This window comes from Lissotriton helveticus, chromosome 1_1 (genome assembly GCF_964261635.1).
Source record: "Lissotriton helveticus chromosome 1_1, aLisHel1.1, whole genome shotgun sequence".
In the NCBI taxonomy this organism is placed as follows: domain Eukaryota; kingdom Metazoa; phylum Chordata; class Amphibia; order Caudata; family Salamandridae; genus Lissotriton; species Lissotriton helveticus.
Genome location: NC_136057.1, coordinates 747,730,334 through 747,746,194, shown reverse-complemented (window position 1 = coordinate 747,746,194; position 15,861 = coordinate 747,730,334). Strand labels below are relative to the sequence as shown.

At 41.7% G+C, this 15,861-nt stretch overlaps 1 protein-coding gene across 1 annotated transcript in view; it reads right to left on the bottom strand.

The window, feature by feature from the left end:
- ADAMTS20 (ADAM metallopeptidase with thrombospondin type 1 motif 20) overlaps positions 1-15,861 on the bottom strand; it is a 1,463,844-nt gene that overhangs the window by 61,367 nt on the left and 1,386,616 nt on the right. The window contains exon 35 of the mRNA XM_078648053.1: positions 10,747-10,841. Within this exon, the coding sequence (XP_078504179.1) occupies positions 10,747-10,841 (95 nt within the window). The remainder of the gene's footprint in view (positions 1-10,746; positions 10,842-15,861) is intronic.

Here is a 15,861-nt window from a genome sequence, read left to right as displayed (position 1 = left end):
CGTGTCGTCGGGGATGAGGGTGGCGACCTGTGCCGGCGCGGGCACCAACTTTCGGTTCAACAACGGGAATGGTCCTGTTAGCACGACTGGTGTCCAACCGGATCTGGGATCGGATCCCTGAGGCCCTACCAGCGCCATGGCCAACGGCGAGCTTCGAACCCGATGTGGCCCCAACCGACCCTGCAGGGCCCAAGGCCTCACCAACAGGGCTGTTCCACTCAAATACACTGCACATGGCCTCGTAAAAATCTTTCATTTGAGCAGAAGTCGCTCCGGCTCCCGGCAATGGAGGGAGGCGCAAAGTCAACTCTAGTTCCGTCTCAGCAGAACCGTGCCTAGAGCATCCATACCTAGAGCATCAGTATTCCTTACCTCTTTCGACAACGGATGCCAGTTGAGGTGAAGTCGAAGTCAAAGTCCGCTTGGACTTCTTCTTCTTGAGCCTCTTTCCTGAGTGTCCACATAACCTCGAATGGGAGGAAGAGGACTTAGGGCTCCGATAGCGATCCCGCGATCTTCCTCTAATGGGATCGTGACCTCCTCGGAGTCTTGCTAGATGGTGTCGACTGCCGGGCTGCAAGCAACTTCCTCGCCCACTCCCTCAAGGTCTTCGGAATCATCACCCCGCAGTCTGAACATGACTTCGAATCATGGTTGCGTTCAAGACAACACAAACATACGCGGTGGGGATCGGTAATGACATCATGCGAGAACAAGTCCCGCACAGTTTAAAACCTCTCTTCCTATCCTACATCCCTCGCACACGACGTCATCAAAAATATTATACTTTTTTTTTCTTAATCTAATAAAGCGCACTATCACCCCAAGGGTATCCTGGCGCTGAATTACGTTAGTTCTACTGTCCACACATATTACTATGAACATGTCAGTTATTAGTTGATGGGGGCTGGTCTGAGTTACACCTTTGGAAAGAGCCATTTTAAGCTTCTTCCTGAAGTGTAAGAGGTCTTCTGTCTAAGATTAGACGTAAGTTCATTCCAGAGTCGTGCAGCTGCAGAGCTGAATACCCTGCCTCCAAACCTTGCTGTTCTAAACCTCTGCATGCTAACCAAGTTGGCTGCTGAAGAACGAAGTCTTCTGGTAGGAGCATACCAAACCAATTTGCTCTGCAGTGGCATGGGTCAAAGTCCATGCAAAGCCTTAAATACAATGCAGAGCAATTTAAACTGCATCCTCTGTGTCATTGGGAGCCAGTGGACCTCTTTGAGGGACAGAGAGGCTGATGATCTGCGTGGTCTCTTTAAGGCTAGCTTTACAGCTATTGTCAGGATTCTCTGAAGTTTCTTAATCGAAGAGTTTGAGGCATTCAATAACAGAGCATTGCAATAGTGTAACTGGCTCAGAATGACACTTCTCACCACAAGTGCTCTAGCTGAAGTCTGTAGCATTGGAAGTATTTTCCGTAGTGCTCTGATTAGGGAGAAGCAGGTCCAATGATTTTATTTACTTGGGTTTCTAGACTCAGTTTGTCATCAAATACCATCCCTGGATTGCGCACTGCCTTAGAGAGTATTAGTGGCTTCTCTGTAGGGATAGGCAAGAAGTTGGCCAGGAGTGGTAGAGGAACTTTCTTTGCCGTACAGTTCATAATTTCTGTTTTAACTCCGTTAAACTGCAGGGAGTTAAAATATCGACAAACGTCGAAAAGAAGCCTGCCAAAAAGCGGCAGAGAGGTAGCTCTTCCTGGATCGGCACTTAACGGGTGCAGAAAGAGAAAAGCTGATGTCCACACACCTGGGTGGCGCCTATGTAGGCACCACAAGGTCATACCTGATGCTATAAACTCAAACGATGTCACGCAGAGCCGAATGGAGCCACCCAACATCGCACGTAAGCAAACGTTTCCGGATCCCTCCTGACGCCTGGAAAAATCAAAGATAAGGAATCTGCAGCAAGAAGTCTCTATCAGATTGTCTTTTTTCTGTTGAACAGAGCTTAACTCTTTCACGGTGAGCTTTCTTCAGCAAACTAACCGTCATATGGTTATATACAATTAAAAAATCAGTTCCTAAACCCATTTTCCTCACTGACATTATAACAATTCATGAAAATTTGCTTGCAGATTATATTATATCAGGCATCATCATAGATGATAAATTGTCTTTAAAGTTATAATGTTTATGGCCATGCACAACTTGATAAACATGATCTTGCAAGCAGGGTCCAGGAGTCAAAGTTAAGCTCAAACTGCAAGACCTGCAACATTGAGTTTGTTGGAAGTGCCAGGAGAGTCTTTATACAAACAGTCTACTGAAGTTCCCAACCATACCTGATGGTCCACAGACAAGAATTCAGCCCCATAAAGGGCTTGTGGAATCAACATCCCGAATACAGCCTTTTTCTAATTAGGTGTGAAAACTGTGAGGTGTGAAAACTTCTCCCAGAGCAGAAACAATGGCTTAGGCCTTTTGGCAGGAACACATGGACACATATCAGCTGCTTCAAGCATCCACTTATGTTATGTTATGTTATGTTATTTTATTAATACTTATAGAGCGCGCGATTACCCTAGGGTGTCCTGGTGCTAAGTACTGATTGCCTAGGAAACATAACATAAGCCTAACAGTAAGAGAAAAGCCATGTTTTAAGGCCTTTGCGAAAATAAATTCGATCTGGGGCATTTCTAAGTTGGAACGGAAGTTCATTCCAGGCTTTAGCTGCACAATGAACAAAACTTCTCCCTCCCCAATTAGTTTTTAAAAAAAGGGGGGGGGGGGTCTGAACAAGTTTAGATCCAGAGGATCTCAATGTCCTCCCTGGAGTATACCAAGAAAATTTCTTCCGCATGAAATCCGGACCTATACCGTTGACCGCCTTAAAGACAATTGACAGTGATTTAAAGCGTGATCTTAACGGAATTGGAAGCCAGTGACGTTTTTTAGGTCTCCCTTGACCGAAGTGAACCTTGATGTTCCGGTCAGCACTCTAGCTGCCGCGTTCTGGACCAATTGCAACCTGTTCAAATGTTGTTTTTGAACATTAAGATATAAACTGTTGCAATAGTCGAGACGCGACATTATGAGTGCTGTCACCACAGTCCTGAGATTATCTTTGGTCAGGAAGACCTTTATTTTCTTAATAATTCTGAGGACCATAAAGCATGCTGAGGTCACCATGTTAACTTGATCTGCCATGGTGAATTTATTATCCACGATGATCCCCAGATTCTTGGCTTTCCTAAATGGTTCAGGACACAAACCCAAATCCTCCGGCCACCAATCCGGTGTCCAGACCAAAGGGTTGTTACCAAATTTTAAAACCTCTGTCTTACCCGAGTTTAATTTCAAGCAGTTGGAGGACATCCAGGCGGAAATAGAACCCATACACTCATGGAAACGCTCACCCGCCTTCTTCTCCGCTCCCTCTGTCAGCGACAGCACAATTTGAGTGTCGTCAGCATAGGATTTGAGCTGGAAGCAAAAGGATCTAATGATACCGGCCAAAGGTGCCACATAGATATTAAAAAGTGTTGGGCTGAGTGCTGAGCCCTGTGGCACCCCACATGGAAGGGTAAAAGGTTCTGAGATGTTTCCGTCAAGGTCAACTGTTTGAGACCTATCTGATAGGAATGATCGCAACAATTCCCATGCTGAACCCTTTACTCCTATATCCGATAGCCGGTTCAGTAGAACCTTATGGTGCACAGTATCAAAGGCCGCAGATAGGTCCAATAGGATTAGTATGGCATTTCCTCCTTTATCTACTGCCTCTCTTATTTCCTCCGTTGACTTCAATAAAGCCAGCTCAGTGCTATGAAAAGCTCTGAACCCATACTGTGATGGGTCTAAGATGTTATTGATCAGCAGGAAATCGCTCATTTGTCTATTAATTTCTTTTTCTAGCAGTTTCGCTGGCAGCGGGAGCCTAGAGATAGGTCTATCGTTGTAGGGTCCTTAGGGTCTAATGACTGTTTCTTCAAAAGTGGCAACACAGAAGCAGTTTTCCATAATTTGGGAAAGATACCAGAAGATAGAGCTGCATTAAGCAAAGGTGTAAGTGCAGTTTCTATCAAATCAGGGATTTGCTTAATGATCCACACTGGACAGGGGTCATTGGGTGTGCCAGATTTAATTAAATCCAGCAGTTTGATAGTATCTAGTCTTTCCAGAGGGGAGAATGAATCCAATAGTCTCGCAGGGGCGGAACTGCAATCAACATCATTCCTGTTGGAGTTATTCTGATTATTATCAATCGAATCCACTAGAGAGGAAAAAATAATTTCTACTTTTTCTCTGCAAAACCCTGCAATCTTGTTGCAGAATTCCAGATCTCCCTGGATTTTAGCAGTATAGGGGCTGGATAATGTAATGGTCTTAAAGAGTTCCTTTGAGTTAGATTCAGCCTCAGATATTTACAGAGAAAAATACTCCTTTTTTGCCTGCTAAAAGCATTTCTTTGTAACCAGAAATACAGCTTTTAAATTCTTCTCTATCGAATTCCATGTAATGTTTATGCCATGTCCTTTAAGCATGTTTACAGGCTAGTTTCTTGGTCCTAAGCTCAACTGAGTACAAAGGAGCCGTAGGAGCGGCTCGTCTAGGTATCCATTTTTTGCGAGGAACTAGCTGATCGCATGCACTAGAAAGCCAGTTGTTATCTGAAATCGTGGCCTCCTCCACATCTGCCGAAGGATGGTACATAGAACTTTTAAGGATAGATTCAAGGCTCTCTATATCCATCTTACCCCATGCTCTGGTAGTGATCTCTTTAGTCTGTGTCAGGCCCGCAGGGTGTACTAAGTAGTTACTCAGTTCAGATTTAATCGCACAGTGATCTGACCATGAAATTGGAAGCACTGAGATGCCAACTAATTCTTTATTGTTAGAGTAGATGCCATCCAGGGTGTGGCCTTTGTCATGAGTAGGGTGTATCACCAGTTGTTTGAGACCTCCTAGCCCCATGGTTTGTTCCAACCTGGACGTATCGGGGTCATCAACAATTTCGAGATGGAAATTAAATTCCCCCAATACCGTGAAGGCTTCTAGGCACAACCCTTCTTCTACCAATGAACCCAGAGAGTCTAAAAACCCACTTTTAGGACCCGGAGGCCGGTATAGTAGTATACCTTTAAAAGGTTTATACATAGTGGAATAGATGTTAAAAGCTAATGCCTCGCACCCTGAATTAGAAACCCCAACAAAATTGGGGCTGAGAGACTTGTGGTAAATAATGGCAAGCCCTCCTCCTTTTCTTAATGGTCGGTCGAGCGTGTGGCAGTAAAAATCAGGCGGTGTTGCCTTTACCAAGTCTGGACCTGATGAACTGTCTGTCTATGTCTCGGTAATAAATGCTATCTTTACGTTGTTATCCACCAGTAGGAGGGCACATTCCACACTATGTTTCACCAGTGATCTTGCGTTAAATAAAATACATTTCAAAGGCTCTTTACTATCCTGAGCCTTCAAATTGTACTGTCAGTAGTTAATTGGCAGATTCAAAATGTTCGGATGCGGCAGTCGGCAGTAGGCACACACAGACCCCTTAGTTATGTCAAAACTATAGTCCATACATAACCTGGGACACGGGGGTAACCTTTCTCCTACATTTAAATCATGCAATTCCTTACTTGTATATTGCAGAGTAGTTGGAGTAAAGCCGCCAGGGGAATGGGCCAATGCGCCCGGCCTGAGCGCGGACGGGCTTGCCGGCAGTGTGCCCGCTGCGCGCGTTCGCGTCACCGTGCGCGCTAAATAGGCCAGCCTAAAGCACCACTAGACCGCTAACCGGTCCGGGAGTGCACGCCCCCAACAGAGCCCGGGATCAGACTTCTAACAGTGCAAAGCCGCTGAAAGTAAATCTTTTTTAAAATGAGACCAGTCCTCAAATGGTGCGAATCCCGAGTAAAATATTTCCAAAACACAGTTTTAAAATATCAGATACAGTGTATTCTTACCAGACGAGCATTGAACACAGCTTCGCCAGGCGTTCAGTACAGCACGCTCGCGTCAGCATGAGCGCTAAATAGGCCAATCTGAAGCACCACTAGACCGCTAACCGGTCCGGAAATGCACGCCCCCAACAGAGCACGGGATCTGACTTTTAACAGTGCAAAGCCACTGTAAGTAAATCTTTTTTTAAATGAGACCAGTCCCCAAATGGTGCGAGTCCCGAGTAAAATATTGCCAAAACACAGTTTTGAAATGTCAGATACAGTGCATTCTTATTAGGCGAACATTGAACACAGCTTCGCCAGGCATTCAGGCATCCAGTCTGTATTTCATGAATGTGCTGCCCCCAGGGCAGACGTGCGTTTGCATCTGGCTTGTGGGCAGGACATTATCAATAATAGGTTGCACTAGCCCTGTTTGTGTCCAGTGCACGAATTTGAAGTTGCACTGTTGTGCAGCCCCTGGTGTCATAGACAGTTGAAGAGCTGCAGTACCACTATTTTACCACCTAAGAGAGTCGTAAGTGGTTGCTTGTCCCCAGAACTTTAAATACAGGTCAACAGCAGAACATGACACAATAGCATATGCAAAGCAAGATAGCATCACTATTAAAACTTTATAGGGAGAACAAAACAAAATAGTCAAAGCGTGAGTGCACCACAAAGTCCACAGCAAAATAAAACACTGTATTGCAATTCTGAAGCACAAAAGCAGACTAGCACAAAAAATACACAGCACATCACAACCACTACAAATTGCCACACAACAAATATGCACATACATTCTTGTCAAATTACCAATAAGAGAAACCTGTTTTCATACCATACCATCAAGGACATAAATTAGTGCCAGTCAAAACTGTTTTATGAACTGGCCTTATCACTTCTCTGCATACCAATTCTATTTTGACAAATCAATCAACCGAACTTCTTGGAGACCCAAGCATATGGTAGTTTTTCTCAATTCAATAATGTTTTGCAATTTCATTAGAGACAAAGTAGAAAGCTTAAGAGACTCATTATTAGTGTAGACTCTGCCTAAGTTTCTCAACAATTTTACCCAAGAAGTTCTGGGCATGTTCTTCCTTGTTCTCTTTACATGTCTCCAAATCACACAACTCATTCACTAAAGCTGACCAATATAAAATGACTAATCATGCCTAGAAATCTGATTGCAACTCTACAAATCGGTTTGTCATAAATACATTAAAATGAATACCATGCAAATTTTCTTTCAGCTGTCAATATAAATCCACATATATTACTCTCAAGATTTTGCGGAGCAATTTAAATAATACCATTATAGATTGAGGACTAAGCATTCAAGGGGTATCTCCATTCGAAATATGACTCATTACGTGTGAACATTCCCCCTTGCATCTCTAGATACAAAAGCCCTATTAACGTTATTAGGATCTCATCTTCCACTTCCATGTTTCTTACAAAGAGTGTGCCTGAATTCAAGCAAAACACCTAGCATTAGGTTAAACTTAGCAGCATGAAAAGCAATCTCCCTGCTATATAGGAAAATTATGTACAATTAACCAGAGGCGATGGCCGAACTCAGAACAGACTGCTATGTTATGTAATGTTACGAGTTTTCGTATAGCGCACAGCTGCCCCAGCAAAGGGCACTTCCAGCGCTGACCGGCAGGAATTGGGAGGCTACAGACTGAAGGCACAGCCTAAATGAAAGGGAAAAGGTGAGTTTTAATGGCCTTGCGGAATGCCAGGTAGTTGTCCATACTGCGATGTGCACAGGAAGAGAGTTCCAAAGTTTAGCAGCCAGGGTGCGGATGGAACGCCCTCCTGCACGCACCCTCCTCACCAGGGGAACAACCGATCGAAGTTGGCGAGTGGGTGTATAGGGTAAGAGCAGGTTTGCCAGGAGGCCTGGAGAGGAGAGATTCATATTTTTGAAGGTGATGCAGAGGGACTAGAACTCGACACGCCAAACCACCAGCAACCAATGTAGTCCGCTTAAGGCGTTAGTTGTGGAACAAGTTCTAGGAAGGCCAAGGAGAGTTCTAGCAAACGCATTTGAACCCTCTGCAGACGTAGAATTTCAGCCTTGTTAACCCCCAGGTAAAGAGAACTGGCATAATCTAACCTAGACATGATGGCGGCCTGGATGATGACTTGACGAATGGAAGGATCAAAGAAACCCAGCAGCTGTTTGAGCCCAGGCAGGAGTCCAAAGCAGGTCACCACAACTTTTTACATTTGGACCTGAAAACTGAGGGCTGAGTCTACCCATACACCCAGATTTTTAACCACCTGTTTGGGGGCGGGTGCACATCCCAAGGCGAAGGCCACCAGTGCTCACTCCACAGCTCAGAGTCTTTCCTCAACAGCAAAATCTCAGATTTGCTGGCGTTAAGCTGGAGACAGTTGACAGTCACCCACTCTGTGACAGCTGCAAGATCACACCAGAACATGAGAGCATCCTGCGTGGAGTCGTCAGAGAGTGCTACTATCAACTGAGTATCATCAGCATATGATACTACCATTAGTCCTCTGCTCCTGGCCAGAGCTTCTAATGGTTGGGCATATAGATTGAATAAAGTAGGGCTCAACTCCGAGAGACTGGGAGAGAAAAGTGGCCCCACTTGATGATGGGGAGTGGGAGGAGGCTCTACAGGCCCAAAGAGAGAATTTAATACGCTCCGGGTTCCACCTGGTGTAGCTACAGATATTGCACCGATCATAATACACAAGGGAAGTCCTGCACAAATTGGCGAGTACGATCTCCAGCACATGTAGCAGGGGATGCGATGAAGTGGGAGACTTCCTACATATTGTCTGACCCTGTGTGAGGACTCCGCACTATTTGGAGATGGTGAGGAATGACCCATATGTAGCAATTGGAACAGTACGGTCAAAACTATGCTAAATAATATATGGGGCGATGATAGTCCACCAAAGTATACTAAGCTCCTACTGATGTTGGGACTTTAAGTGGGAAGGAGAAACATAAGAAAGAGCTGGGGTGCACATGACACACTAGATATTTAAAAGTGGATGGAGGACATGGACTGGTACATGCTGGCAGAGGAACATGTTTAGGGAGGAAGGGAGTGTCCGAAAAAATGGGAGGGGTTCTTGAATCCTAGGCAACAATACAGGAGTACGACCATAAATCTATGACCAGTGAAAGGAAAGGGAACTGGTGTAAGCCTGAAGGGTGGGGAGGGCTGGGAAAAGGAGATAAGAGGAGCAAATAAACAAGTATTGGCAATATGGTGTAATTATAACCTGACAAGGTTTGTGGCAATAGTGGCTGTCTATAATTTTCTTGTTGCAAAAATCAATAAAAATATGTATATTTTAAATATACCAGCACAAGCATTTATTTCTGGGCCTAACCTACGAAATCAGTGCAAAACAAATCAATAATACAATAAATAACAAAATAACAAATAAAATATATAACATCAAAATAACTAACATAATTACAAATAATACATCCAAGTTCACAATATGCGTAATATTCTTGACTCAAAAAGTTGCCATTTAAATTTAACATCCTAACTGCACTCCTTATGAAACACTCACTCTATTCGCTCTAATCCACAGTTCGTTCCATTCACCACCCTTTAACCAGACCGCACAGTTTACCCAGAGTCCGAAAACTTAAAGGAACTGCCCAACTTCATTAATTTCTAAAATCCATCCACAAGGTTAGCTCCAGTCTATTTGGTTTCCAGAATGAAATTGCACTGAAATGGCAAGGCAAAGAAGGCACCTGGCATAATATTAATTACCTTCCTTGCTTACAGGTTTATGAAAACAATGGCTGTTCTTAGCTGCACACTTTGCTGGCGCGGCTTCTCTCTTACTCACAGAAAGGTTACCGGCTGTTATTTCTAAAGCCTTCACCTTTAAAACACCGCAACAACCCTGTTGTCTCTCCTAATCTTCAGCATTAACAAGTAGCTTTTTAACAATTAACTAAAGTTCATTTGATTTTCCTTCCATTGTAATATTAGAGGACTGGATTATGAGGAGCTAACTGAAGATAAAGCACTAAAGCAGAATTCTTGCTTCAAGAACTCATCTGTTTTTCTAGGCCCTGGCCTTATGCGGGCACCACATAAAGTTTGTGTCGTTTATCACAATACAAATTGATTTTTCTAGGATTTAATCTGAGCATAGTGCAGGTGGGTCAGCTAATTGTAGCCCAAAACACAAGGACACCAGATTGTCCTTTATCTAGGAGCTTTTGCACTGTCTTTTAGTCTGAGTCAGGGCAAAGTTCACACACCCTTCATTATCTACACCTATCTATCATGCCCCTCTATATATTTTCATCCCACATCCCACACCAAGACCTTATGTAGGTTATCGAATACTTTCCACTACGACTAATTCATGTGTGTAAGGTCCAGTCTCGGCTACTTGCCTACTTCTGCACCTACACTCTGAAGCTGACACTCATTAACAACAGAATGCGAGCATACACTCTTTCTTTCAAAAGAGTCATTAAATACAACCTAGTCACCTAAGTAATGTATTCAGAGACATGTCTTTTTCTAGAAGAATAGGTCATTGAACCTTGAATTCACAAGTAACATAAAGTTTCAGCAACAGAATTAGATCTGATCCCACAAATTTAAATTCACCAAAAGGGAGGGAGTAGTGCTGGGAGAGGCTTTTAAATGGGAGCCATCGAAAATAAATGCCACGTGTGAGATAATGATGGGAAAAACCTTATACTGCAATTACTAAATAAAACAAAAACCACAATGATCGAATTAAAAAATTGGCAAAAATTACAGCCTTTTCCAACCATTCTTAGATTGTCCCTTTTAAAATAACTTTTTTTCAGAGTTCAGCACCTGTAGCCGTATACTTCTGAGAAGTTGTCAGCTTCTCCTTTAGGCAATGTAATGTATTCCTTTGGGCTTTCTGACTGCATTCCCGAGCAATGAACCTGCAAAATAAATGAAAAGCATTTGAAATGGTCTAAAAAAGTGAAAATCTGTTTAAAATCATTAAATGAGCGAAAAGGTTAAGTGCAGCCTGTGTCTGCCTGCTTACATCCCCCAAAACACTGCTACTTTACAACCCCAGACAAGCTATCAGAACAGTGTGAAGCATGAAGATTTACTAACATATTTTAATATATAAATGTATATATCTCCCTCATGAGACCTTGAGAAATATGGGGTTCATAATTGTTTGTAACTGACGGTCACATTTATCAAAATATAGGTCAACACGATAATTTATGATGAACGCATTAAATAGTTTGAACCAAAAGCTGTTGTGGCAGAAATCTTCGCTCCCCATACAGTCATATATTCTATGCCATTATAAAATACTGATTAGGTTTGACCCAGTCAGTCTCTCAACCATCCTTGATCAATAAAATGTGCAGTGTAATATTAACATATGATTTTAGTGTTTTATGACTTTAGTAAAATAATGTAATATAAGTGACAAATGATTTACTTACCAGGTTTAAAAACAAGATTTCGCTAGATTGTTCAGTCAGGTCACAAGACAGATTAGTGCATAAGAGACCTTGAAAGTAGAAAGCATGGAGAAGGTGGAGAACAGGACTATTGAGAGTACAGATGTGCACAAAACGCCAACTCTCAGAGTCGATCCAGCTGCCCCAGCTACGGTAGGATCATCCCTACCTGGAACTCATCTGATTCATTAGGGGAAAATGGGTATATAAAATCCAACCTATGGAATCGCAAGCTGTATGGCAACTTAGTTGACGGTATGCTTTATATAAGGCCAAGGTCCCTAACTTTTCTGCACTATCTTCCTAGTCCCTTTAAATCCTGACACAAGGAGATGGGTAAACGAAACGGCTACACCCACCTTTCCCATGTGGCGGTCACTGCATCAGAAGTAGTCCATATTTGAGTCTTTGTACAACTATTTTGTCTGGTGGAATTAGAACGAATGGTCAGATCCGTGCCTGCGGATGTATGACGTTACAACGCATACTTTTACCACGCCTACCATTACCACGCATTTTTTACAACGCACATTCCATTACAACGCATACCATTACAACGCATGTATTTACAACGCAGGTACCTTTACAACGCATACCATTACAACGTAAGTATTGGTAAGTATATAATATTTTTTAAATGTAATTTAATTAAAATTAATATAATGTAATTTTATTTAATTTAATTAATTTAATTTAATTTAATTTAATTTAATTAATGTAATTTAATTTAATTTAATCAATGTAATTTAATGTAATTTAAATTTAATTATATTTACTTTTTACCCTGTACCCCTTTACCCAAAAACCCAAAACTGACCCTGAACCCTAAAAATACCCCTTTACCCAAAAACCCAAAACTGACCCTGAACCCTAAAAATACCCCTTTACCCAAAAAAAACAAAACTGACCCTAAACCCTAAAAATACCCCTTTACCCAAAAACCCCAAACTGACCCTGAACCCTAAAAATACCCCTGTACCCCAAAAACCCAAAACTAACCCTGAACCCTAAAAATACCCCTTTACCCAAAAACTGAAAACTGACCCTGAACCCTAAAAATACCCCTTTACCCAAAAACTGAAAACTGACCCTGAACCCTAAAAATACCCCTTTACCCGAAAACTGAAAACTGACCCTGAACCCTAAAAATACCCCTTTACCCAAAAACTGAAAACTGACCCTGAACCCTAAAAATACCCTTTTACCCAAAAACTGAAAACTGACCCTGAACCCTAAAAATACCCCTTTACCCAAAAACCCAAATAATATTTTTAATAAAATAATATACTACCCTAACCCTAAAAATATCCCTTTACCCAAAAACTGAAAACTGACCCTGAAACCTAAAAATACCCCTTTACCCAAAAACTGAAAACTGACCCTGAACCCTAAAAATACCCCTTTACCCAAAAAACTGAAAACTGACCCTGAACCTTAAAAATACCCCTTTACCCAAAAACCCAAATAATATTTTTAATAAAATAATATACTTACCAATACTTACGTTGTAATGGTATGCGTTGTAAAAGTACCTGCGTTGTAAATACATGCGTGGTAATGGTATGCGTTGTAATGGATCCTGCGTTGTAAAAAATGCGTGGTAATGGTAGGTCGTGGTAAAAGTTGCGTTGTAAAGGTTGTATACCGTGCCTGCACGCTATTTAAAACAGCTCTTTTGAAAATGAGGGGTGGTATATCCATCTCCCAGTGGGAAAGTAGTGTGGAAATCTGCTAACTTTCGACTTCTGCCAAGTTGTAAAAATCTGGGCATTAATGCTGACAAGATGAAGCCAGCTGACACAGTTTGGGCAAACTGGAAGAAATGGAAAAGGTGAGCAATGGAAAAGGAGAAATAACTCTCTGGCAACCTATGTTGCTGTTGTCTCATTAAAAGCATGGTTAATTTGAATTGGGTGTTTCCCCTTAGTGTCAGCTATTTACACTTGGCACAGTCAAAAATCAGCCTTTGTCTAGCCATATCAAATAACACCTTCAATCTCACCAATCAGAGTTAATCAAGCAGCAGATTAAAGTTTGCTGTTTATAGATCAATCAAAGCTTACAGTTGGGCACAAGAGGCTGACCACTGGAGGAATACGTGTGCTAATAAAGAACCATTGTTCTGATGTACACATCTATTTTGCGGTCACAAATGCTCTGCATCACAAAGTAGGTGTACTAATCCGTTATTAGGGGACTGTAAACTTTTACTGACTCCTGAAATGAGATTGTGAATATATACCAATTCTCAAATTGGAAGGGGCATGTTGTAGGTATCCCTTCCAAAATTCAAATCAGTATGAGATGTATCAATGTTTTGCAACCGTAATCTCCTCCCAAAACACTGAACATTTTCCAACTTCATAGTTGGGGTAGTAATGCATTCACAGAAGCGACCCATCCCCCTTGATGAATTAAAAAAAAAGAGTACTGTGGAGTAGACAGTGGTGCAGGATAGGGTACCACTGCCAACTCCCCAACAATTTTATTTTATAAACTGATTTTTATAAACACAACCTTTTTTCCTTTAAGAAAACCTAGAAGCATTAAAAGAAACCTGTTGACATGGTAGTCTGCGGATCCCAGCAGGCCACCGTCCTTGAGAAGCCATCCAAGTGGAGTAAGCCGCAGTTTATCAAGCTACCTCATCAATATGCATTAGGTAGGTCGGATTGCGATCCACTCTGAATAAAATATTTTCAAAATTGGAATACAGATTTAATATATTATTGACAACAGCACTGGTTATAAATGGCTGCTGCAAGTGGTCACACATGTTAAAGAAGAAAAGGTTGTATGCATTTCTGCAATGACACATCATAAGAATAGGATGGACATATTTTCTTAGAATGCCTAGTATGCAAACTTAGTAGTCCCTAGACTAAACCAAATTTATAACAAACCAGTTAGTGTCTGTCTAAAGTACTGTGCATTCATCCATGATATGGGTCCAACTCAGCACAAGTCTTAATGTTAGAATAACATCTCATAGATGTTTTCATAGCTCCTCATTCTCCTGATTACTGTCAAATGTGTCAATTATTTTCTTCAGGGTGGGGGGAATTATCTGATCAACTAAATACCTCTTCACATTCCAGTCTCCTCTGTATTTGTTCATCAAGAATAGATATGACACTGATAAAGAATTTTCCAGGCCAAGAATGTTCTCTATAACCATTCTACGAAATTGTACATGTGGATTCAACCATAACAAATTATATAATTAAAGGGAGACATGGTACATTATTGAAACAATTTTCTGGAAGACAGGGAATTGGAACAAAAAAATTAACTTGCAAAATTAAACTGGGTTCCCCACTTTTAAGTGGTTAGTTTCCTTTGTCATAATTATGGGGTGTGTGTTTTGCAGATGTATATTCAGGAGTAGGAAATTAAATAGCGTCTACTTTGGTCCATGTTAGAGAAGTGCCTATTAAGACTGGGAAACAATTCAGAAAACAGTTAAGAGAGCATATCTGGGTATTAAAATATACATTTACCTCGGTTCCGGTCCTAAGGCTGGAAGAAGAGTTGATATCATTAGGTCCTATGATTCAAGTAGCTACCATTTTGATATGAAGATAATTGTTGGACTTAGACTTGGTCCACTCTGTAGGGTCCTCCCCAAACATATTACCTTCACTCCTATTTTTGCTAATTCATTGGTGTTGGCCATGGGACTCTACACACTTTACCACTGCACACCACCTCTAAAGTGCTTGTGGTCTCTACTTTACACATGATGGAATTGGCTTACACTTGATTGGCATATTTCATTAACTTATAGGTCACCTGTAAAGTGGTATACCATATACCCATGGCTGCTAAATTAAATGCTGCTAGTGGGGATAGAGGATATATTGTGCCACCCTCTTTAGGAGCCCCTTAAAACATGTCCAGGTCTTCTATTGAAGCCTTTATGCCGTTTTAAGCTGCCAATTCAACTTGTCAGAAAACAATCCTTGCCGAGCCTTAAACTCCCTCTTTATTACATATACCTCACACCTAGGGCAGGGCCTAAACAGCCCATAGGGCAGGGTGCATTGTAATGAAATATTTAGAAATGTACTTTTAAACTATGCATGTTCTGGTAGTGAAAAACTCACAAAATAGTTTTTCAACACTGTGAGGCCTACCTCTCCCAAAGGATAACATTGAGTTACCTTATTACCTTTAATAAGTGCTAACAATTGATAGGTAGCAGGTTGAAAAGCCAAGTTTGGTGCAGGAGGAATTGCAATTCAAAACCATCTTTAATGGTAAATTCTGATTTTAAGTCACAATTCTGAAAAATGCACATTTAGAAAGTTTGAATTTTCTTGTCCTAATCTTTTGGTGTCTGCAGCCTGATCCTGGATCACATGGCATAGCTGGCAGCTGGTCTTTATGTAGTGCTCTCAGACAGTGAGACAAAGAGACGATAGGTGTTGGTAAGATGGGCTACTCTGAGATAATGACCGGGAGCAGCTGTCATCTA